This window comes from Lichenostomus cassidix, chromosome 3, assembly GCF_008360975.1.
Source record: "Lichenostomus cassidix isolate B80296 chromosome 3, HeHo_3.0, whole genome shotgun sequence".
In the NCBI taxonomy this organism is placed as follows: domain Eukaryota; kingdom Metazoa; phylum Chordata; class Aves; order Passeriformes; family Meliphagidae; genus Lichenostomus; species Lichenostomus cassidix.
This window is the reverse complement of record NC_139483.1, coordinates 60294244-60319594: the sequence shown is the minus strand read 5'-3', so window position 1 is coordinate 60319594 and position 25351 is coordinate 60294244. Positions and strand designations below refer to the sequence as shown.

The 25351-nt window shown below is 41.1% G+C and overlaps 3 protein-coding genes and 1 pseudogene across 21 annotated transcripts in view; 3 read left to right on the top strand and 1 right to left on the bottom strand.

Moving 5' to 3' along the window:
* Positions 1-3223, top strand: part of NCOA7 (nuclear receptor coactivator 7) — an 85171-nt gene extending 81948 nt beyond the window's left edge. For all 7 annotated transcript variants that reach the window (XM_085056033.1, XM_085056036.1, XM_085056038.1 and 4 more), the window contains 2 exons: positions 514-587; positions 1496-3223. In XM_085056033.1, coding sequence (XP_084912159.1) covers positions 514-587; positions 1496-1631 — 210 coding nt within the window. In that variant the 3' untranslated portion in view covers positions 1632-3223. The remainder of the gene's footprint in view (positions 1-513; positions 588-1495) is intronic.
* A 2657-nt stretch (positions 3224-5880) lies between these two features.
* Positions 5881-13796, top strand: HINT3 (histidine triad nucleotide binding protein 3). The gene is made up of 5 exons (XM_085056030.1): positions 5881-6062; positions 6458-6575; positions 7758-7827; positions 8621-8747; positions 10654-13796. Exons 1-5 carry the CDS (start codon positions 5928-5930, stop codon positions 10699-10701), a joined length of 498 nt encoding a protein of 165 aa, XP_084912156.1. The 5' UTR covers positions 5881-5927; the 3' UTR covers positions 10702-13796.
* Positions 13797-16751: 2955 nt separating this feature from the next.
* LOC146439829 (actin-binding Rho-activating protein pseudogene) lies at positions 16752-20395 on the bottom strand (annotated as a pseudogene). 4 transcript variants are annotated; one of them, XR_014850914.1, is made up of 3 exons: positions 20010-20395; positions 17615-18010; positions 16752-17413 (listed from the first exon to the last, which is right to left on the bottom strand). The product of XR_014850914.1 is annotated as an actin-binding Rho-activating protein pseudogene, transcript variant X2 (transcript). The 4 variants fall into 4 exon arrangements; XR_014850913.1 differs by having other exon boundaries at positions 20072-20395; XR_014850916.1 differs by having other exon boundaries at positions 17696-18010; positions 20072-20395.
* A 64-nt stretch (positions 20396-20459) lies between these two features.
* TRMT11 (tRNA methyltransferase 11) overlaps positions 20460-25351 on the top strand; it is a 131680-nt gene continuing 126788 nt past the window's right edge. For all 9 annotated transcript variants that reach the window (XR_014850912.1, XM_085056026.1, XM_085056028.1 and 6 more), the window contains exons 1-5: positions 20460-20600; positions 22394-22459; positions 23196-23269; positions 24485-24566; positions 24661-24753. Coding sequence is in view for 8 of the 9 variants with exons in the window: in XM_085056026.1 (XP_084912152.1) it covers positions 20526-20600; positions 22394-22459; positions 23196-23269; positions 24485-24566; positions 24661-24753 (390 nt within the window). In the remaining variant the exon portion in view is untranslated. The remainder of the gene's footprint in view (positions 20601-22393; positions 22460-23195; positions 23270-24484; positions 24567-24660; positions 24754-25351) is intronic.

Sequence of the window (25351 nt, the reverse complement as noted above, 5' to 3'; positions counted from 1 at the left end):
CATGTTTGAGTGTAGATGTGCCAGATGTTGATAAATGCAGTTAATCAGTCATTGCTTCAATGCAATACTTAATGCAGAAATGTCTGTTATTATCTGAAGAGTGAGCAGTCTGTGAAGAGAGGGTTTTAAGTGGATTGAAGGGGGAAGCAGGGAGGAGTTAAGGAGTGAACTGTGAAAGACTCCCCTTGGAAGGCAATGATACCAAGAATAGGATATCATTTAATGCGTGCTTAGGATCACAGTGACAACAAAACAGAGATGAGTGCTACTGAAATACCCCTTAATGCTCATGGCTTATGCACTTTTTCCATATTGAACACATTGTTCCTTTTTAACAGGATACCACTTGATTTAGAGTGGGAAGCAGAATGTAAAATAAGGATTAGGGTGCATTGTTCATAGTTCTAAATATGTATTGATCCTTTCCTTTCTACCTTACCTTTTCCCCTTTCAAGATTAAAAATAAAAGGTGACCACAGTTCAAACATATTTGTGGCTTTTTCCCCTCCTCAGGTATTCAAATGGAGTGGTGAGAACACCTACTTCATCAATGGAGACACTACCTCTCTGGAGCTTGGAGGTGGAGGGTGAGTGAGTGTTTGGTTTTCAAATCATATAGCTAACATTTTTCAATTTTAAATGGAAATAGGGACAATGTTAGGTGGAAGAAAAACTTACCAGTAAAATGGCTGAACTTACTTTTAGTAAACTGTTTAGAGAAGATACCTCAGCAATCTGATTTCTGTTACAGACTGAGAGCAATATCATTTGCTTAGAGTGACTGATGTTAGGCAAGTAGGGTTTGTTGCAGAGTTGTTTTGTTGGTTGGGGGATTTTTTAGCCAGGAGAAAACCAGATGTTTTGGGTAGATACATCACTCATTGCTGAACAGGTTTGTCACTGGAAGATAATCCCTAATGGCAATTTTGCCATGAGTTTCTAGGGTTTATCATGTGGTCCTTACTAAGCTGTTTTTCTGTTGATGCACAGAGCAAGGATACAGACAGGGCATAATCAGGTTGTGAGTTTCAAAGGTCAATGGGTACAAACTCAAGGGCCAAGGCTGTACAAGCAGTTGAAGCTTTACTTGGAGGTTGCACCGTGGAACAGCTGGGCATGGTTTGCATCGGGAGTGGATAAACTTTCCTCCTCCTCCTTCTAACCAGAAGGTGCTCTGTCCACATCTGGACAGCCAGGGAAGGGAGCCCAAGGTCTGTGCCCAGGTGTAGCCACAGGTGGCAGTGCCAGCTGCCAGGGGGGCTGTGGGCACTCGCAGGGTCCCACGTGCTGCTCTGCTCACTGGTGCAAACAAAAGCAGGGAGAGTGCTTCATGAGCTTCTCAGCAGGTGCTTTGTCAGGACTGAGGTCTTCCATTTGGTCTAAGATATCCTCAGCATCTCCTGGATTCCTCCAGATCACTTCTTTGATTGTTTATACAGCTTTCAGTATTTTTACTGTTCTGTATAACAAGAAATGTGTTGTGTTTCCTTTCTAGTGGCCGGTTTGGCTTATGGTTAGATGCAGATTTGTATCATGGGCGAAGCAACTCTTGCAGCACCTTCAATAATGACATCTTAACTAAGAAAGAAGATTTCATAATACAAGATGTAGAAGTATGGACATTTGAGTGAAAAACTGACTGCCTTAAGGACTGGATCCATTAGGCACTTAAAAGCTATCCAGAAGGTGCAGGCTGCCTCACAACGTTACATGCTTTTTCTTCAAGTTTGTACCAGAGCATGACTACGCAAAAAAACCAAACAACCAACCCAAGAATAAAAGAATTGGTTTTGAGAGGCAGTAAGAGACAGAACAGTAAGAGATCACTCTGAAGTGTTTTTTACTTCCTCTTCCAACACTCTTCCATTGAAGATATAATGCTTATGAAAACGTTCATGATGTATAAGTTGAAAACTTTTTATTGTAACTGTGAAAAAGATCCTGTGGAGGAGCTATAACTATCTAGTACATTCCATGTGTATTTATGTTCAACATGCAAATGCCGACCAAAAATAAAAGGTTACTTTACCAAAATCTACAGCATACTGTTTGCCATGGAAAAGAATCAGAAATAGCTGTACACAGCACTTAAGGGAACATGTTTTTAAAATAATTTTATTTATTGTTATTGTATAATAGGTTTTTTTTTGTAAATGTATTAGCTGTGAGTTTTTTCATTTAATGTTTCAAATCATTTTGATAAATAATTACTGTTGAGGTAGGTTTCTTATGCATTGGCATTTATTCTGAATCAATTTATTTGATTTCTGAAGTTAATTTTTATATTTTTATTTTGTAAATCAGATTTGGTTTTCATTATACCCTAATTGGAGGGTTTGTTTTCCTGGCAGAAACACTTGAGTGCATAATTCTGTTTCATTTTCTTTTCCTGAAATGAGGGAGAAGGTGGATAGGGCTTTTTCTTAACTCTGCTGTCACAGTCCTGTTAATAGATTACTATTTTGGCAGTGTATGGAGACACTGGGCAACCGCCCCCTGGTGTAACTTTATCAGTTCTGTTGCAGTCCACAGAATTGGGATGGCATGCTCTGAGCACCTGCCCCAGTATTATTTCACTGTTTACGAAGGACATTTTTAAGAGAGAACTGTTTTGCTGTATGACCACCAAATGATTCAATATAAGCCACCCACTGTGCTTTTATGAGCATTTCTCTACAAATTGAAGAATTCGTTAAGGAGAAAATACAATTGAGATTTAGAGAAGAAAGTTCCTTTCCTAACAGGCCAGGTCACATTAGTGTAAAACTTGTTTTCCTAATAATTACATATATAATTTCCTTTATAAAAAAAACTTCAAGCAGCAGTCTGCTTTAGGATTTGACAGGCGACTAAATATTCTTGTTTGTTTTATATGAAATTATCAGATACTCCCCCCCCCACCCCCACCAAAGCTGAAAAGACTCTACATTACAAAATGAAAATTTTGGTAAATGGGGAGAGTGTAAGAGAGAGCTGGAGATCTTCACTGCTTGCTAAGGAACTCTGCTTTGCCATTAAGCTGTGGTTGTGTTTACACAATCTGGGCCTAACCAATATTAGGATGCTGTCCTGCCCTTAGACTTGAATGTTTCATTGTCCTGAGAAAGGCAGGTTTTAGAGACACTAGTGTGCATTAAAACAGTACAATCTAATGTTGGAATATTATTAACTGAGTAATACAACTCAATTTAGATACTGCTCTTTCCTTTTTGAATAGATTAAATAATTAAAAATAAAGCCAACTGCTTTTCTTTCAAAAGCATTTCTAAAACTTAATACTGCACAGAAATTTCACAGTCTAAAAAAAAATGCTACACACAGTAAGCCTGTAACACACTGCATGTGAGCTTTTCACACTTCTTTCTTTGTGGTCTACTACAGCCATAAATAAAGTTCTTATTGGTAATGCTTTAAAATATTTTGGAAGTTGCTAACACCATAATGTTTTGAAGATACCCAGAATGTCTAACACTGTTTGCTCTTTTAAGTGGTGGCAGAAAACCACTTAATAGTTAAAAAAACCCAAACAAACAAACACCCAACAAAAAATCCCCACAACAAACAAAATTGAACCAAGTTCAACATTTTGCATACATTTCACTATTGCTACCTACAACTTACTCCATTATATTATCCTTGTCAAAGCATATCTAAACGCTGTGGTCTATATTCAAAACAGTGTTGTTCAATCAAAATTCTGTGACCCTTGAAACTATGAATATTGAATATATGTAATGCAGTGCTATCACAGTATTTTCAATAAAGGAATTTATGCATTCAGAAACTTGTTACAGATGTTTTCTCTTTTATTCACAAACTTTAGAACATTTAAAAGATGAAAGGATGCAGCTTAAGTTACAGGTTTTGCTGACAGATAACATGTGCCTCCTTATTAAAAGAGAATTTCAGCAATACCGTGTTTCAGAAGCATGGATAAGGAGGTTAGAAGTCTTGGTGGGGTTGGTTTTGGGGTTTGGTTTTTTTGTGTGTGTAATATGGCGTGTCCTAAAAGAGAGCTGTGTTTTGAATACACCCTGAGACAGACTGTGACAAAGGGCTAAGAAATGCCAGGAAACAGTTAAACAGTTGACCTCGTAGTTCTTGCTGCTACTCTCAGCTCTAGTGAGTAACATGTATCCCCTCATCTTTTTTGACCAACCACTTCCCAGGAGTCAAAATCCACATGCATCATTTTTGTATGCACTCTTTTCATATTTCAAAAGTGTTCACATATATTTTCATGTCCAGACAAGCGAGGCAAAGATGTCTTTAAAGTACCTGGTTCTTGGGGTTTATTGGTTTTCATTGTATACAGAAGTGGCTTTAAGAGAAGAAAACTACAATTACGTGTGAAACTGAACAAGTGTGCTATCCATGAGTCTTGCTTCAAGTGAAAAGGCAGTAACAACTTTCCTAAAGTAACTGGAAAATTATGGTCACTAGTAGTTTTTCTCTCAGGGGGAACAAGAGCTTGTTCTTGCGACATCAAACATGTTCCTTCTGTGGTACTTGGATAAAGCTTTTTGATTCAGGCAGAGTTCAAATGCACACTCACAAATTAGGTTTGTCACATTGCAGGTAACTGCAGATGTTTTATTTGGTGCTGGTTTAAGTGCAGGTTTTGTATTGGATGTTTTGCACAAAGCTGGCTTTAGAGCAAAAAAAAAAATAGTTACTTTTAGAATAATCCTCATTAGTAAACTCTAAAGAATTGATTTGCCTGTTTGTAACAGAAAAGGAGCAGGTTAGGTTGTTGCAGAGGGATTACCTACCACTCTGCAGATTGGCACATCTGGCAAGTGAGCTGTTTCAGGTAGAACAGCTAACCATGTCCTGTTTGTACAGGCACAGCTGGCTTTAAATAAATAAGCTTTTTTTAAAGTCTCAGTCTTAATTTTTCATCTCATTACCTTTTTAAAGCTTGTAGCCTGTCATGTGTGGGATGAGTACTTTGTGCCTTTTGAGCTGCATGAATAATACAAACATTTAAATTCCAGGGTCAGTGATTCTTCAGCTCTAGTCTAATGAACAGTGCAAATAATTGAAAATACAAACTATTAAGAAAACATTTTTAGAAATTGAAGGCTAACTACTTAGCAATACCCTCTGTTAGGTTAGAAGCAGTTGATAGGATGAAGGTGGTGAGGCACTGGAACAGGTTGCCCACGGAAGTTGTGGATGCTCCCTCACTGAAGTGTTCAAGGCCAGGTTGGATGGAGCCCTGAGCAACCTGGTCTAGTGGAAGGTGTGTGTGCCCACGGCAAGGGAATTGGAACTGGATGGTCTTTAGGGTCCCTTCCAACCCAAACCATTCTGTGATTCTATGAAATACCTTACTCTAACTGTGACTTAGTATAGCTGTCATGAGCAGGCAACAATCTGAAGGCTGTCAGTTTATGCAGGTAGAACTAACATCACACTTTAGCCCTCACTGCTGGGAGTGTAGACTCGGAAAAATACCTGGAATTATATTAGTGACCTTGAACAAATTGCAACAGTGCTGAAATGGTGTTTTAAGATTATTTGTGCACATATAAAAATCCAAGTAACTTGAAATACGGGGCAAAATGTCTGAATTTCTCGAAGAGTTTTCTTGGTTTGTATGGATCAATGAATTGCTGGATGTAACTTTCTGCTGAAAAACGAGAAAGATCCAGTGTCATAAGCACTCATTATCTCTCTCTCCGCCCTCTTTACTGCGCCCTCGATTCCCCCCCGCCGCCGGCAATTCAGCTTTTAATGAGCTCAGAATGCATTCACTTAGTTTTATTCCCCTCTTTGTTATTTTTTTTTTTTGGTGGAGACTTCACGGTGCCCGGCGGGAGGAGCCGGCAGTGCCATGAGTGCCTCCCAGGCCGGTCGCTCCTCCCTGGGCGGGCGGGGCAGCGGGAGGAGCCGGCAGTGGGGCTGGCACCGGGAGCGGAGCCATGGCCGGGCCTGAGGCCGCCGGTGCTGCCGCCGCCGCTGAGGGCAGCGAAGCCGGCAATGGCTACGACGCCAAGTGCGTGTTCTGCAGGATCGCCCGGCGGGAGGAGCCCGGCACGGCGCTGCTGCCCTGCGAGGTGGGTGAGGGCTGCTCGCCCTCCTGCCCGCTCCCTCACGGGCGGGCCCGGGGTCGCGGTGAGGCTGCGCGGGGGCGCGGCGGATCCGAGGGCCCTCAGCTCCTGCGTGGGCATAGCAAGGAAACAGCGATGGGACGGAAAACACCGTGCATTCCGTAAATACTGGCACACCAGCCGGAAGCCTTAGAGCCGGCGCCGAGGAGTGCTGCCTGCGGAAGGTCAGCAGCGGGCGCACCGTGCCGGGAGGCTGCCTCCGAAAACCTCCTCTTCTCTTGCGAGTTGCGTCAACCATGACATTTGGTGTCGCATCGATACGGGGAATACGGACATCGTTACCTACTCTTTGCCAGTATCTTCGTCCTAATCCATTTTTATACGTTTGCATCCGTTTTTAGGATGAAGACCTTGTTTGCTTTCGCGATATAAAGCCTGGTGCCCCCCACCACTACCTGGTGGTGCCCGTGAAGCACATGGGGAACTGCAAGACGCTGAAGACAGAGCACATCCCTCTCGGTAAGGCTGCGAGTGTGTGCTCAGCCTCAAGAAAAATAACTCTTCACAGCCTGAAATAGGCTGTTGTCAAGGAAATTACAGCTTTGGACACCATTTGTAAACACGGAAATAGCTGATGCGAGTCAGTGTAGACAGGGACTTACCCATTCTGGGAACTTCTGTGTGCTGTTCTAGAATGGCACTTTTTTGTGCAGTTCTGGAAAAGCATTGCACTAGTGCACGGAATCTGATCTGTTTGCATGGAGTATAGATACCTCCACACTTTGTTGGACGTACAGCTTTATTTTTAAAGCATTTATGTGCTGCTTCATTGCACTTCGTTAGATATGTATATGCAATTTTAAAAGCTTACAGAAGAATTTTATAAAATGTATTCTTCCAGTAAGTGCTACATTATTTGTCAGGACATAAGGGAGTGACAGATGAAAAAGGGAAAAAGGGAAATGGTGTTCCAGGAAACTTAAAAATTTTTGAAAAAATAAAATTCTAAAATATATTGAACCCATGATTTCTTTGTTGCTAGGCTTGTTGGGTTGGTTTTTTTTTTTTTTGCTTCCCCCATAGGAAGACATTGCCCTGGAGTTTGTTTCACAAGATATGCCTAAGTGTGTTGAATAACAGAAGAAACTGCAGCCATGAAGTCATTCCACCTTCGGAAAATTTATATTTACATGATGCAAGAAAACAATAATTGTTGCATTTTGCAAATCTTGCACCACTGTATTTCTCTTGTAAACATAGAATGGTTTTCTTCAGAAGAAAACTTCTGTATGTGTTTGGCTTCAAGGCAATTCCTCTGACTTCTGCCTTGAGTTTTTGTATTAGGATTGCTGCGCTGTTCAGTGATAGTGAAACTGTGTCCTAGAAATAAGAAAGACCAACAATTTTATTTTAATTTAAATTTATGTACCATCTCTGAAACTAACTCCAGACTCCACAGGACCTGGAGATCAAAGTCATATAGCTGTATAGAGATACAACATTGGAATTAGTGTTAAGTCATCATTCTGATCAGTACTTACTGGGTTTTTTAATAAGGGTGTGGTGATAGCATGGCTTTGGCCAAAGTTCGTGGAATAATGTAACACTGAAAAGCATTGCAGATCTCAAAGTAATCAGTCTGTTGAAGTTAATATTCTGAAGAATACCTTTTTTAAATTAAATTTGTTTGTGTTTTAATAGTGAGGAGAATGATGGAAGTTGGAAAAGCTGTTCTCCAGAGAAATAATTTTAGTGACTTGAATGATGTAAGGTATGTAATGGAAGCCTTCCATCTTTCTATTGTGTTGTTTACTTTTCAGAAGGTTACTTTAGAGATGGTGGCAGAACCTGCACTGTGATTTGTTGAAGAAATTAGGTCTACATTCACTTATTGCAGGACTTCTCAATTAAAATCTGCTGGCATTGAATATAAAACTTTTTCTTTTCTGATTGAATATAAACTTATTTTTCACAAATTGCATTCCAGCTCTGAGATTCTCTCTTGAACACATCTTGGAATAGGGAGGGCAGTTCAAACAACTTACCAAAGGGGCTGATCTTTCATTATGTACTGCAAATAGGCTCTAAATCCTAGATGCCAGAAGAGAGGTAAACTTTGACATATTAAAGCAGGACACTGCATTGTGTTTCAGTCACACCAGCACTCCCTGCATTTCAGTGCTGGACACTTTGGTTTAAGGCCTTTGGTAGCTGAAATAAACTGTAACATAATTTAAGCAGTGTAGAGAAATAGGGAGCCAAGTCTTTGTGATTAAAAGTGATAGTTGGCTTTCCGGCTGAAAACTAGATAGGATACATTTTAGATACTTTTAACTCCTTAAAAAAATGTCTCTTAACTACAGAGATGTGAAGCAGGAGGATAATAGGCTTTTGAAAAGCTTTTTTTGTGTATAATGAAAGGGCATATTTTTGTTCTTGCTTTTATGTGCAATGAAAATGGGATAAGTTGTTAGTTCTGTGGATCATGTTAAATAACCTGTGATGTTCCACTTCATCCTGAATTAACATCACCATAATCCTGTACTTCTTTTCTTTTTCTGAAGAATGGGTTTTCACTGGCCTCCGTTCTGCTCAATAGCCCACTTGCATCTTCACGTCCTGGCCCCAGCCAGTCAGCTGGGATTCTTATCCAGGATCTACTACAGAATCAATTCCTACTGGTTTATCACGGTAAGTGTAATGCAGGTGAGCTTTGTGGTAGGTTTTCAGTTGTGAGCTGAAAATGACGTGTCTTTCTAACCTTTTAACTGTGTCCAAAAATTCTCTGACCCATTTTTTTGTTGTTACTTTAATTCTCAATTATGTATATTTTGCATTAACTGTTTGAGAAAAAATAAAGGTAAAACCCTTAATGTTTATGCTTATTAAGGGGAATGGAGTGCTACAGTAGAGTAGTTCTGGATCTTGCCTGAAGCTCAGGCTCTGTGATGTGCTTCTGTGGACACTTTATAAATATTTGGGTTTTAATATAAAAGGATATATTCAAATGTGATGGACTGTTTTGCACATACCCTGGTTAATCCAGTGTAAGTGAAAACACATCCACTTAATGATTGCATTTATCACTTCATGTCGTTTTTCTCATCTTGTCATCTTTAGACTAAACCAAGTGTCTGCTTTACAAAAACATTTTTTGTACTGATTTATGTCAGTAGATATTAGCAATGAGACTGAACTGACACTGAATAAAGCACTTTGAAAATCTCTCTCTCGACATCTAAACCTCACTCTCACTGCTTTGATACAGCAAAGCACCTATCCTGGCAATGTAGCTGCAGCATCCTGGTGTCATTGCACATCCCCAAATCTAAGTTGCTGAAAAAGGTTTGTCTCACATAAAGACTATAGACAGTTTCTTAAAGAGAAGAAACACGTCTTCTTCACAGTGGGATCTTGCTGAAGATCACACCTAGCTCACAAATAGCAGGTGTGTCTGCTGGGTTATTGAACATAAAAATATTTGTCTCTCAAATACATATAGCTGTGTAGTATTACTGCTTATTATCTTGGATTAGTTCAAGCAGATCTGTACTAAGTCTGGTTATCCAATATGAATGCACTTTGAAAGGTATTTTGCCCTGTTGTGGAATTGGAAAATGTTCTTGCATTGGTGATGGGTTTGGTTTGGTTTTTTTTTCAGTTATAGTGTCTTGAATGTGGTACTTGTTTAAGAATGCAAAACAGGATTCAGATAATACCATTCTCAGTTGCTGCATGCTTTATTTGTAAATAAACTGCAGTAATTACTGAACTCTTGTTGAGTTGCTCCTACCTTAAGTAGCTGATTGCATTTTTCCTGTCTGTATTTAATATATGCCAAACTTGAGCTTTTCACCTTTTAACATAGTTCCTTTGGAGATCCTAATAAAACCTCAAGCACTAGCTCAAATTAAAATATTAATTCAGTAGGACTGGGAAAAAAGCAAAGGCTGACAGTAAATTGATCTGTTTCAGAAGTGCCCCTGTTAGCTTCCACATGCCCAATCTGGCCTGCTTGTTGGCCAACTTCCTCCTGCCCTGAGCCTTCCTGAGGGCTCTGTGAGCTGGTGCTGTTACATGTCCCAAGTACAGCTGTCCCAGTTTTGCCCGTGATGCATAAATAGCCATGTATGATGACAAAAGTATGTGTTAGTGCAGTGATGTAACCAAAGGATGAGGTAACAGCTCATGACACAAGCCACACACGTGAATGCCCTCCATCCCTCAACAACCTACCTGGCTGGTGGTGGTGAGAAGTGACAGCACACTGTTCTGGAGTGGCTCAAAGAGAATCCCAGGTCTTACCACTTGGTTGTTCCGAGCACTGCTGTCTTCTGAGATCTCTGAAATCACAGTTTATTTGCTCAGACCTCTTCTGACCTCTATAGGTTAAGTTTCCTCTACTGATCGCCTTGTGAGTGTTTGGTGGAAACTGTGAGTCTGCTGTTGAAAGGAATTGTTGTGTTCTGCTTCTCATGTACAGTTAGTCTGGAAAAGTGAAAAGCAAATGCTCTTAGTGTCACTATTTTTAAAATGGAATTTTCAGTAAACTGAAGGCCCACGGTGTAGTTAATGCATTGCTTTCTCTCTTTCATAGGCTGAACAACTGATTGAGAGACTGCAGACTGAAAATGCTGCCAGCTGAAAGCTTGTGTCGTTTGGTCTTTGAGCTCTGATTTAAGGTTGCACAGTTTGATGTTGCCAATAATATCCCAGGATAAAAAAAGCTTTAGTTCCTTATGAGGAAATACACACAGAATTTGTAGCTGCCAACCTAATTCTTCCATTTGTATACTTCAGCCTGTATACTTCCCTGGCAATAGCGTGATGTATTGTAGTTATAATTTCATATTTGTGTATATACATACATAATACACACATGCACACAGGCAGAGGACTCTTCTTAGTAAAAGGCAAAGTGTAGCAGCAGAATGTATTGCAACCAAGGCAATGAGTTACAACTAACAGAATGTGAATGGTACCAAAAGGAGTATTTGTTGCAGAATCAAGCTTTCATTTTCAAGATGCATTCTTCTGGGATTGCAGGTAACATTTCAAACATTTGGTCCCATCTGCATTTTTATGATATGTTATTTATGCCAAGTGATGAGTAGGTACATGGCTGGAAATACAGTACTGACTGTCTGGTGCTAAACCTCTTCAATGTTACCTGCTTTGTTTGCATCACAGTGACACAGCAAATGTCAATACAGTATGTGCTGAAGACATGATAATACTGTATGACATAGAATATAGTTTATGTGTAAATAGACTTAAAGATTTTTTTCCCTCTTATGTGCACAAGAAGTTTACAAAAATGTGAAGAGGTCAGAAAAACTGATTTTATATACTGCTCTTCTGCATGGTAGTAGAAAAATCCAGATTTTCTGATCTTGTTCTCACTGGAAGTCCCTTGGAGATTACTAATGCCTTGGCTGAATTTGGATTCTAAATGAAGTCATAAGAGAAGCTGGTCTTAAATGCAGTGTGTGTGTGGCAGACTTACATAAGAGCAATGTGATTTGACTTTGGGATAACAGGGACTCAGCCCAAAATTGGAACATGCCAAGTTGCTTAAGGAGCCTGCTGAACATTTGCCTTTGCTGCATGACTCTAATCAGGAATGCTAGCACTTGTTTTTCAATACCATAATAAGGCAGACTGTTTGGAAAGTTAAAACTCCAGAACACATGGAGTGGATTTTCTTTGTTCACAGAGCATGTCTTTGTGCTGAACTAACCAAGTGCCCTTGCCTGATGCATTCAGATGCAGCTGAGGTGAGAATGTCTGTTGCACCTGCAAGCTTCCCTGAACATAATAGTCTGTTTTCCAGGGATCCAGCACCTGTTGCCTTAGTTCTATGATGTGTTGAAACATTCTTACAGTACTTCAGAGAGTCTGCACCCTTCTGAAGAACAGCATTTTCTACCTGGGAGAGTTTACACCTCTCTCTCTGTGAGATCTTCTTCCCAATGTCTTGTTATTCTTATTAGTGGGCACTCACATGTCATTTGCAGCCCTTTAGGGTTTTGTTACATTAGGTAGGAAAAGTGTGACTTAAAGCCACTGAACTTTGACTGTGCAATAGATGGGGAGGTTTGAGTTGGCTCCTGACTTAATGAAATGCCTGAACATTAAGGACTTTCAAGAGTTAATACTGTATATGTGTTCTGATCAGTAATTAATTTATGTAACTGTACTGAACTGTGACATGTAATCTAATATTTAAAATACCAAGATGAACTGTTGTCAGAAAGGACTAACAAGTAGAATAAATGCTAATCTTGGAATGATTTTCCAGTGCAGTGGAATAGTTGACTGTGGGGGTTGACCCTAGATAACCCTTTGCTCACTCTTCACCCCTCACCCCAGTGGGATGGGAGAATAGAAAGACCAAAATGAGAAAACTCATGGCCTGAGATAAAGACAGTTTAATGTGTAAAGAAAAGGGGAAGAAAAAAGCAAAGGTAATCACTCATGACCTCCCACAATCAGGCCAGTTGCAATGGCCCCTGTCCCCCCCAAAAAAACCCCTTTCCTCAGCTTTTATTCCAGACATTGTATGTCATGGAATATCCCTGCTGGCCAGTCCGTGCCAGGTATGCAGGTTGAGCTCTCTCCAAGCTTTTTGCCTACTGGAGAGGCAGAGCAGGAAAAAGAGAAGTTCCTGATTCTGTGCATGCACTGCTTAGCAATCACCAGAACTGCTGTGTTACCAACACTCTTCTAGTCACACCCAAAACCTTGGACCTCCATCCCAGACAGACTCTGTATGTTGCCAAATGTTCACGAAAGCACAAAGGCCAACTTTTATATCTTAACTTTGGAGGAGGGCCCCACTACTGACAAGACTGGAAAGGTAAAAATCTGGGTATAATGTAGCTTCCAGAGTTTTGCTGATGAGCAAGATGGGGAATTCCCATGTTCCCTGACAGCAGTAGACAGGCCTCAAAACAGCTGAAACAACAAAGCATTAAACAGAGGCACACTAATTACTGAGAGGAATGCTCAGCCTCTCATTAGTGTTTTTCAGCACAGAACCATGGTCTGTTTTCCCTCTGCATTGACAAGCATTCATGGACTCTGCAGATAATTTTTTTAATTAGGTGAAGAAATACTTTCTGAAAAGCCTATCCTAATACTTCGAATACATTTCTGAATTACTGCCTAGCCCCTGGAAGAGGCAGTGAGCAGATCCCATTAATTATGTCACTGTCTTCTACAGAAGCTTTTAGTAATTTTGAAACTTCAGAAATCATCTGTAGAGCTTTCCAAGGAGCAAAGATCAATAAGAAGAATTAACTCAGAAGCTCTTACTCTCCAAGAGCCTGGAGAAGTACATGAAAGTTGTTTAGCCACTGCTGCTGGCTCTGTTCTTCGATCCAGTATTAGCAGTCCTCAGTAAAGCTGCTTTTTTGACCTCATGTTTAGGAATGACAAAGCTTTATTTGTGCTGGTTTGCTCAATTGTTTTACATAAACTCCCAACCTAATGCGAACCCAAAGAATAATGCTTTTATGCTGAAGTACTAACTGCTCCCTCTGAAAGGATGAAACAGATACACATACAATGCTGCTGAAAATAAAAAGAAATTGTGCTTAAATTGGTAATAACTCCTCAGACTGTTCCAAAGTCCTTTTAAGTGTGAGTTGTAAACAAAAGCAGGAAAATGGGAGAAAACCAGTGAGAATTGTACTTGAAATTTGACAAACTTGGTAACAATAAAATGCTGGATAAACCGTCTGTCATTTCAAACTAATGTGCAACATTTATTGAAACGGTGAAAGTGCCTTTAGTGTTTGACAAGACAAACCACAGATAATCCCTATATGATGTACAGTCCAAAACAGATGCAGAGTTTACACGCTTCAAGTGGAAGGAGAGGAAAGACCACTCTGAGAATCTGTCACAAAGTGAAGTTTGGGAGAGGTTTAAAGAGCTGAAAGATACTTAGTAGGGCAAGAACACCTTTTAGAAGTTTGGAGTTTACTTACTACTCCAAATAATCTGTAATATTAAAACTCCTCACATGCTACAATTTTTGGAAAAATAAATTCTGTTCTATGTAGTGTAATGGGAGCCTGCTAAAAGTTGCATGTTGAAAAGTTTGAATACCTGTTTCATCTGTGGATGTTAATCTAATGATATCACAGATGAAGAAGGATAATTTTTTATAATTTGTAGCTAAAGTGAGGCACATTTATTAGATATTTTGCATTCATGACTACAGAGGCTTCAGGAGTAATTTTTTATTCTGAAGTGTACGAGTGGGCAAGCTGACTAGTTCTATTATTTATCTTTTAGGTTTTTTTATTTGTAAATACTGGCTATTGCTGGAAGCACAAGACTGGATTTGTCAACCTGTGTGCTGAGCCAGTTTGGCAGTTCAGTGTTTGTAATCATTGCATGGGCACACAGAAGGATTTCAGTTACTCTTTCCAGAATACTCATCTAAAGCTGGCAGGTAGGAAATGTGGCCCTGTAATTGTTAAAAAAAACCCCATCCTTCTATAAAGAATAGTTTTGTAATACTGTAATCCTTGGTTCTATTAAAAATGTAATATTAGAGCAAGGTTTTTTAAATTGCTTACAAAGTAGGTAAGATCATGTCATTAAGGGCTTGCTCTGCCTCTCTTGATCAGAAGTGTGCTTAAAGCCCTTGTAGATGTACTCAAGCATCTACCGCTTACATGTCAGTGAGAGCCTAGATTACTGATATTTAATTATTTGAGCCAGCCTCAAGAAAAATCTAGTAAATTTACATGGGCTGGACTTGAATCTTACAGTGCACAGGCTACATACTGCCTCATGTGTGTCTTGCAATGAATTATTTGTACAATGTCCAGCAATGTATTGTTTTTCTTGACATTGCCATCCTGTTAATCAGCTGGTGACACTTGAAGTGCCTGATGCTCCTTCCTGCAAGGTATGAACTAACACTACAGCAGAACTGAGTGGATTGCAGAATTTTTAGAATTAAACAAAACTCATGCCATAGCTGCATTATAAAAAGCTCAATTTGTTTTGAAATCAGAATGTATGTATAGACTTCCTCTAACAGTACCTGAAATACCCTGAGGTCTGCTTATGTCATATGGCTAATGCAAGAAATGCTTTTCCAAAAAGAACAAAGCATTTTAAATATGTTAAGATCACAAACTACATGGCTTGTTTTCAGCTGCAAGATGTAGATTTGTTTAGAAAGAAGCAGTGGGTTTGAAACCTAAAGGAACAAACCAGCAGTGCCTGGTGCAGCACACACTCCCTATTTTCCAACGTGATAAAATTATGTGGTGATTAAAACCCGTTCTCTTGCCTGCATCTGACTCCCTTGTTCCCCAGATATACTTATTTCAGAACATTAATTTCTTCCTTTTCTAAAATTTTCATTGTCTTTTCACCAGAAAAAAAAAAAAAAGGAGGCAGGGTAATAATGAAATCCTCAGTCAAAAGACCGAGTTTGATGAAAATTCCCATTGGATGCAAATATCACAACAGAACCCCATTCATTTAGGGTTTTTGCTACAGAAGTTCTTTTATATAAATAGCATAAAATAACATCACTTTTATGAAGTTCACAATTTATATTAAATTTTAATATACTTCTGATGTAAGAGAGTATCTTACTTTAAAGACCCATCAAGTAGTGTAGTTAACACCACACAGAAGCTTTTATTTGCACTGATAAAAAAATAAAATTTTAGATTTCTAATTATACAGCTTTATTGGTGGGAACGATTGTAAATACAGGTCCTGGTTATTTTTCATAGCACTATTACAACTATTTTATATTACCAATCCTTTTTTTTTTCTTTTAATCAGTCTGGAGAGCTCACAACTGTGCTCTGAAAGCAGCTAAACAAGCTATGGGACTGTGCTGCTATACTTTTATTTATGCATTTGACAGTACAGTATCTCTCCTCTTGTAAAAAACATTGCTACATTTTGGAGAAAGAAGAGCTTTTTTTTCCTTATAAATGCACAGGTGCCCCAATACAGAATTTCTGTTGACTTTTGCATCTTTACATTGTGCCACCCTACTTTCTACGAAGGGGTATAGCTGAATTCACCAAAAAGGCTACAGAGCTTTGTGGACTTCTAAAGTGTTAGAAGAACAGAACAAGTAAAAATGATGTGAGATACAGAAGAAAAAGAACAAGAGACACAAAAGGTTTGGAGAAGATATGGTTGCAAGATTAGACCATTAAATACCAGAACTAGTGCAGCTCCCTAAGATACATGCAAGATGCAATTAATTTAGGAACCATCACATATCCTCGCTGTGGTATTTTTGTAAGTTTGGGAATTTCCATCTACTTCATTAAAATAACTTCCATTTATTCAGTTTAACCATGTGAAATTGAACCTGAACTTTTGCTATATACCAGGCTCTTTGTTTGAAGAAGTCTATGAATCCCCATGAGAGTTTTCAATTCCACATTTTACAAATCCCATTCTCTCATGTGGAAAGTATTTCAAAACCTGCAAGAATCAGTGTTGTAGGATAGCAAGTTAGTAATTTATACTTTCAGTAACCTAAAAGCAGTAAGCCAACAAGAGTTATTTGAAGAACTATCATGTACTTGGTAGTAGATTATGACAATCCAATGTCAGCGTGACGGAATAGCTCGTAAATTTCGATTTCTGTCCAAATCTCTGTCCAAATCTCTGAGAGATTTCTGTCCAAATCTCTCCTGCTTGTGTCCCAGTAAGTTGCTGAGTTGAAATTCTGTAATCAAAACTTATCAAGATGGTATCTAGATAAGTTTTTCCAAATGGAACAATGCAGCAAAGTTCATTCCATGACAAAAAGCCTTATTGTAGTAAAGTGATGACCACGTCATCATCTTTTCCTTGCCAAAGCATTTCACCTTCAAAATGAACCAGACCATGTTTTCTGGCTCTTAACAAGATGCCCACTACTTTATTGGAAATAGTCACATAGGTTTCAAACAGCTGCCCGAATGTCACGCTCACGTGTCCATCTTCTCCCACCTCTCCAGTTCTTCTGATGATCAAGCACAGCTCTTCTACTTCCCTACCCACGTGTGAGTGAGCATCTTTCCCTCTCTGCTCTGTCCGAGACCCTTCAGGGGGTCTCCCATAGGTAGGATCTCCTCTGTGAGTGTGAGCAGGTTTAGATGCAAGCCTGTCGTCACTGCTGAACGGATTCTTCCTCTGATACTCAATGTGATCCTCTGCCCAGGTCTGCCAACTTTTCCTCAGGTCACCCACTGCACTGGTAGCTTTAGCACTTTGCCCTTTATCTCCTTCCATGTCTTGAAAATGTTTTATGGCACTCAAGCAAAAACAAATCAATGACTGGCTGTAATTGTGGCTCCTGTGTGCACTGTCAGCTGGGAAGGAAAAACAACAAATCAGACTGATATTTTTTGAAAGAGTTTTGCCTAAATAGGAGGAAGTCTGCTGAAAAAGACATTAAGCATCTGAAGAGCTTGTTAAGTCCACCCATAATTGTATAGCAATGAAAAAAGTAAAAGTGACTCAGCTGAAATTCAGAAGTAATTTAGGAACAGAGGGCAGTAAGTTATGCTTACAAGGTTACACGGTGCTCCACCGGTCCAGCAGTTAGCGAGCAAACCCCGCAGCCTCCCCGCAACACACAGTGCAGTACTCACTCTTCTTGCAATGACTCCTTCTCAAGCACTTTATCCTGGTACCTGGCAGCCCCGCTGACTTCCCAAACAATCTGATGCAGTGCCGGCTGAGCCGGGGAGAGAGCAAACCATTCCCCGAGCGGCAGCGGCAGCACACCAACCCACGCACAGGGGTGGGAAGCCTTTCTCCTGCCTGAACGCTGATTAAAGGTGGACAAATTCACGCCGTGCCGACAAGGTTGCCTCGGACTGTGGAAGTCATTCTGCACCAAAAATGCTATCTGGAGCCGAAACGCCAACACATGGTGGGAGCAGGGGGATTTTCCTCATCAGGCACTGCAAGGAGAAGTAAACATCCAGTTATCGAGCGCGTGGCTGTCTGCAACACCCTATTTAGTGAAGAAGACAAAGGCAGAATAGATTGTTCTCCCTTAAAAGGCTGTGCTGCACAGCCATGTCTGCCGGCTACAGCCTGCAGGGAGGGAGATGGCAATCCAGAGGTGGAGGTGCCTCACCGCTCCCGGTACGCAGGCTACCCACCACCTGTGGCTTTCCATGGGCTTAGATTATGGACGTGGTTATTGGGATGAATTAGAAACAGACTTTTATGTACCTACAGAGATCTGCATGTGTTATAACCATGTTTTTGCTGGGTCGTATCGTTCACCTGTTGAAATATGCAAACTGGAGTTTCCAGGTAGCACATAAGTAGAGCTGATAGTTTTACGGATATGAAGTTAAAACACAGGATCAGTGCTGGACTTTCTACAGGGAAATGGACAGAAATGTAAATTCTGAACAGTTTAACAATTGAATTATAGATTGGGTATTTCTGTATTTTGAAAAGACTGTTATTTTAGAAGTAATATTTCATGGGTATTTGCTCACATAGATATGTTGGTGCTGTTGCACATGAACCCATGAGCAGGGACAGGGCTCCCCAGATGCCCCAGCAGAACCTGCAGGTCAGTCAAAAAACACTTGTGTTGTCTGTGGGTCTAGACGAGTGCATGGAGGGAGCACAGAGTGGCAACACGATTGCTACAAAAGGGAATTGGGAATAATAAGTAAACAGCATACATGAAATAATGGCTTTTCATTCATGATCTCTCACTTTTAAACTGAAACTTGTGATTGTCGTATTATCCCATTGTTGTATTTTTTGTGAGAGGAAGGTGGTTAATTCTAGCTCCTGGATAAATTTCAAGTTGAGTAATTACACTTTGAATGTATAAAATTCCCCTGAAGGCTTAGAAGGGTAATTTTTGTTCCTTTCCCTCCCTAAAATAGTTATGTAATGTTTTTAAGATGACTTCCTCGCATCCACACTAACAAACTGCTTGATTCTCTTCAGTGGTATTACAGGAATGTATGTTCCATTTCCAAACACAGCATCTGAAAAGCATTTTGTTTTTATGTCAGAATCAAGTACTCTGTAAATCTTACTTAGTAATGTACATTCACTTTCAAACTAAGATGAGCAACATGTATACACTGCCAGAGATTTTGCATGGATCCTCTAGTCAAATGCAAGAAAAAAAAAACCATGACTTTTGTTAAAATCTTCTGTAGGAAACAGTAGCTGTGAAAAACAGATATTCACCTTGTGAGAACAGACAGCAATGCCCCGAAGGTAAAGCAATGCAGGTAAAATAAACAAAAGGCAGTTTCAAATAGATTAAGCTTAAAAATAATACCAACAACCCCTTCTAAGGAGTTTCTAAAATGGAAGCTATAGAGCTAAGAAATTTAAAGTGAGGCAGATTGGAAAAATAAAAGCAGACTTCTTCCACTAAAGCTTTCTCAGCAATTCCAAGATTCTGTAAGCAACCTCAGGCTGGCAGGGCTTGTCAACAGTTCACCAATGTGTTTATTGCTGGGTATCAGCACTCAACTGCTGAGGTGAACAAGCTGGATCCACATCTACCTCTTTCTCTTCTAGGAAAGCTCCCGTTCAGCTGTCAGGTCACTTTAGATTGCTTTCTTGTCAATCATCAGGGCTAAAGCTTCCCAGTAACCTCAGTTTTGATCACTGCAGGAAGGGATAACTGCAGAAGCTGCAGGATGAGACTATGGAGATGCATAAAGAAGATGTCCCGTGCAGTTCTCACAGGTCATGAGCAAAACCTTAGCCATCTAGAAAAAAACTATCCAAAATCAGTACATAAAACACAGAACATGAGTTCAGTGCTGAGCTGGCCTGCTCCTAATAAACAGCTTATCAAAATCTGGATAAACCGAACCTTTCAGCTCAACACAACACGGAGATCAGTGAGCACGGGATTACAATTATCAAGACTAGATATTAAAATAAAATATAATCCGCAAGACCAACCCCTTTTTGCCCCTCTGTCGGACGGTCACAGCTCTGCCCCTTTCCTGGGAATGTCTCTCTACCTGCTCCGACACCCTCGCCGCCGGCGCTGACCTCCTTCCCACGGAAAAACCAACGCGACTCGTCTGGCACCTGTTAATTCTTAATGTTATTTAATGCTCCAGAGCCTGAAGTGTGGCCGGGAGAGGCCGCAGCGCGCCCTGACAGTGCAGCACCCCCGAGCGAGCGTGTCCCCAGTGTACACGGAGTTATTTATAAACCACACGCAGGCACTGCTCTACCGACACGTGGCGCGCGTGATAGAGCACACCCAACACACAACCAGAAGGAGACGAGAAGGAGATGAAACGAGCAGAAAGTCCCAAAGAGTCCCCAAGAGTCCCCCAGCCCGCTGTCCTGCTCTCGGCACGGCAGGGGCCGCGGGGGTCTCAGCGCCCCACGCCCTTCCCGGGCTCCTCCCGGCGCTCCCGCCCCTGCCGCCCGCCGGCGCATGCGGGAGGCGGGCGCTGCTCGGACATGGCGCTGGCGGCTGCGGCGCTCCGCCGCTACCTGCTGCTGCTGGCGCAGGAGCACCTCGAGTTCCGCCTGCCGGTGAGCGCTGCGCGGGGCGGGGCGGGACGGGACTGGGCCCCGGGGCTGGGGTCGGAGCCAGGGCCAGGGGCCAGATCCGGGTGTGGGCGAGACTGTGCCCTCTCTCGCCTCTCCTCGGGGCGCTCCGGGCAGCGCGGCCCGGCTGTGCCCGCTGTGCTCCGCTGTGCTCAGCTGTGCCCGGCCGTGCCCGCTGTGCCCGGCTGTGCTCCGCTGTGCCCGGCTGTGCCCGGCCGTGCCCGGCCGTGCCCGGCTGTGCTCCGCTGTGCCCGGCTGTGCCCCGCTGTGCCCGGCTGTGCTCCGCTGTGCCCGGCCGTGCCCGGCTGTGCTCCGCTGTGCCCGGCTGTGCCCGGCCGTGCCCGGCTGTGCCCAGCCGTGTCCGGCCGTGCCCGGCTGTGCTCCGCTGTGCCAGGCTGTGCTCCGCTGTGCCCGGCTGTGCCCGGCTGTGCTCCGCTGTGCCCGGCTGTGCTCCGCTGTGCCCGGCCGTGCCGGACCCCGGCGGGCGTCACCTCTCCCGGGAGAGCCGGGGGCCAGGAGCGCTCGGCGCCCTTGCCTCGCCGCTCCCCGCGTCCTGTAGGAAGGAAGGAAGGAAGGAAGGAACCTCCGGGCGTGGGGCTCCCTTTTCCTCCTCCTGCCCCAGGCTCTCGGAGAGCCTCCGCGTGGTGGCTTTAAGGCAGCACCTTCCTTGCCGCTTTTCCGCAGCCTCTGGCGCTGGGAGAGGTCGCCAGCAGAGCACCCGGGGCTCCATGCGGGAGCTGGAAGCTAGGGTTATGAAAACGCTGTAAAGTTCTTGGCTTTGGTGACTTTTAAAGTTTGAGTGATACGTGTGCTCCCGCACCTTAGAGAGTTGCAACGCACCTTAACAAGTTTTGGTACCCTAAGGGCTCTTGTAGGCACCATCCTGAAGAGCTAGTAATATCCGGGATAGGATGTTATTGTTTAAAATAGTGCTGAAATACAGAGGTATTTGGTTAGAATTGGTAGGTCATCATTCTGCGTGTTACGAAATATTTAATGTGTCTTGAATAATGTATTTTCCTTGTTTTCATTAAGGTTTTCTTACGTGTTTTGCTTTTTACAATTCACTTTGTGGCACTGGAAGCTGAATTTAAATGTTTATGATCAACCCTGTTTTTCTTTAGGCAAGGTCATCGGATGAAGTAAAAAGATGATACATATGTAACATAGAAAGTTTTTCTTTTTATCATCAAGGTTTTGGTGACACTTGGTTGATACAGCTGCTAAAAAAAGCAGAGTCATTTCCCTTTTCTTGTATTCTGGTGACTGCTCAGCTTGTTTGGTTTTGTGATGAGCTATGTTAGGGACATGATTTGTCTAAAACTTAATGAAACAAGCAAGGACAGATTTTTTAGCCAGCAGATTTGCTGATCCTGGCCTTGGATCAGTGTAACCGGTGAAACATCACTTCTATGTGAATTAGTGAGAAAAATATTTTAAGAAGAGAGTGGATAATATTGGAAGAGGAATATCATTGTGAGAGTGCAGGATTGAACAGCAGAGAATCTGATGAAGGAGAAAATGCAAAATGGTGGGATTTGATTACTGAAATTTGCCTGACCTTTGCCACTGAATTCTGAGAAAGCTGTTTTAATAGCAGGAAAGTCTTAATCTTTTTCAGTTCGTGAACAGTACACACAATCTGGATTTACTTGTAAACTTCTGCTGTATCCATCATCTGCATTAGAATTTGTGTTATGGTGCCCTTTTTTAAAATTTTCTTTCTTTATAACATTAGATAATGATTCTAAAGCCTGATCTTTATATTTTCTCTTTAGGAAATAACATCACTGCTCTCCCTTTATGGTGGACAATTCAGTGGCGAGCAGGAAATTCGTGTAAATGTAAGTGAGGATCAAATATTTTATTTGAGTGTGTGTATGGTATGCAAGTATGTTCTTTACAGTATTTTTATTAAATGTAGGTAGCTGAATAAATATTGGAGTTTCTTAAGAAAATCAGGAATCTTCCCAAAAATTAGGAATTCTCAATTTTAGTGAAGACTCAGAACTGAAAAAAAGATGCACAAAATGCACCTCGGGATGTCTTCACTTTCCAGCATGAAACAAAGCAGTGCCATCTGCTGGGAGGCTCTCCTTGCTTTTTAGAGTAGCTAAACCCTGAAAACACTCAACAGCAGTTTGGGATTGGTGTTTGCCTTTAAATCAGTGAGACAGAGAAAGAGTGCAGCTGGGAAGCTCTATAATTCTGGTCCCAATGCTTACTCAGAGAATATTATTGGAATTTAGTTACTGCTTGTGTGTAAGAAGGTGTTTTCCATCTTTAGAGGACAAATAATAAAGAGAAGTGCAAACAATATTTTACCAAGTTAAAGTTGTGTTGGAAAAATTAAAGTCATAACCGAATTTCTCAGACAGTCAAGCTGAGTAAACAGTTTTGTCTCAATTATTTTATCCTCATGTTCTCTGTATGATTGAAGTTAACAGATTTGTTTTTTATTAATCTTTTAAGTCATCAGTGTGCATGTTCTGTTTTTATAGAACAGAATTGTGTAGTTGTGTAATTCACGTGACATCCTCCAGCTAAGTATTTGCATCACTTACCTGCTCTTTATTTCAGTCTCCATTTTGGATTCTCAATATTCCTTCAGAAGAGATGGCAAGGGGACTAATGAAACGGACAGTTTGTGCAAAGTAAGAGATGAAAAATCTTGTAAGCAATAACATAAGCAGGGGAATTTTGTTCTGTTATATTGTGGCAAATATCAGTTTTGTATTGTCATAAAATAAACAGTCTCCAATTCCCTCTAGAATTGAGAAGGTGTCACTGGAGCTTGTAGGACTGATCATGTAGCCGTGCCTGCCTTCTTTACTCAGTATATGATCAATTCAGGGTTTTGAAATGGTGTTCTTCACTCCAGAGATAGGACTTGTAGTGTCACTCATGTTTTATGTGCCTTGTATAACATTGAGTCAGTGGCTTCTTTTAAAATATGTATGGAATTAAAAGATAAAAGCAGTGATACCTGAAAACTGACAATCATGTTTGGAAGGTAAAGGCTGTGTCACCCTCCCTTAGTGCTCACATCTGAACCTTCAGCCCAGACTGCTGCAGCAGAGGTCCTTCTGGGAACTTGAAGAGCACAGGAATATGCCAGGGAGTGATTGCTCCAGCTCGTTCTTTTTAGAGGTTTCTGATTAACATGCTCTTTAGTGAGGCACGTGAGAGAGACCATGAGTTATGGTTCAGGAAGAGAAGCAGCAGGATGAGATGTATTATGTGTCTCTGACCATACTAAATTCCTGGTGTCTGTGCTATGTTCTTCAGAGCTTGGGCTCCTCTGCAGAGTGTTGCCTGGTCCCTGTTGGGTGCTTATTGTGTCAGGTACTGAGTTCTGTCTACAATGACTTGGGGTCTCCACTCTTGCCTAGAGAATGGAGCACTGCACCTCAAAAAGCAGCTGTAGGCAGCTAAGGAAGTAAAATATGACAAAACAGCTTGCAGATGTTCTGCACACCATGCTCTCTCAGCTAATGTATGCTGATATTATGCAGAAAGCATAACTAGCCCATGGCTTATTTTTATGCCAACTGCTGTTTGTGGCGAGATGTGTTAGTCTTAGAATAAGACCACTGGAGCACTTCCTTTGCACTGCTAATCAATATGTAAAGCTCTGAAGCTTTGGTTACCAAAGAAAAGCATCAGTGAAATATCAGCCCAGAATAAAAAATAAGCCTGTCCTTGTTACAAACAAAAATTAAAACATTTGCCAAGAGTTAAATGCCACACTTCAGTAGTTCATGAAGTAAAGCCTAAATATGTTGGCTAAGAAGGTTAAAAGGAATAAGTATCTTAACGCATTTTCCCTGCTCTGTGTGACTGCAGTCTCAAAAACTGTGTAATTTCAGGTCTATATTTGAACTGTGGGGCCATGGAAGATCTGCAGGGGAGCTCTATGCATCTTTGAAGAACTATCCAGTGGACAAGATGGTATGCATATAAAGAATCTGGATAATATGGTTCCTTAAACCCACTGAATACCACTGCATTTGTACTGATGAAAGTTTTTGGCTTTTTTTTTCAGCTTCCATATCTACAGTCAGACTCTACTTACAAAATACATATTCATACATTTAATAAAACACTGACCCAAGCACAGAAAATAAAAAAGATTGATGTAAGTAGATGGTTAAGAAATCTTTGTTTAGTTTCATCTATTCATGTTGTCCTTATTCCATGCTATCAGTGTATTCAAGTTTGGGTTTCTTGAAGTTCTTAAGGAAGTTTATGGCTTATGTCTTACGAGGTCTAAATGAGATCTGTGTGTCTGAATTAACATTCCCTCAAAATTCACTACTTTTTTTTTTTGTTGTTTTTACATCTAAACCAACCGTGTAAGGCAACTACATAGGCAAGCAAATATCAGTGCTGATTACAGCTCCGTGTGCTGGGAAACTGAACCTTATTGCTCAAAACTATGCTATTCAAATGGCTAGAGTGAGGCACTAGATTTTTGGAAAAATTGTTACTTGATCTCCTTATTAGGCTTTTATTGTTGCAGAATGGGAACAAGTGACTTCAGCTGCAAGCTGTGGATTGTGTGTTAATCTGCTGTTCTGTTGTCTGCAGTCATGCTCTCCTCCTAACTGTATCAATATTGTAATTACAAATTTTTTTCCAAATTACTGTTTATTTCTGCTCTTCCACATTCTATTTTGGCAGCTATTTGTTCAATTTACTTCATTTACAGAGACTGAAATTACTTGTATTAGTAG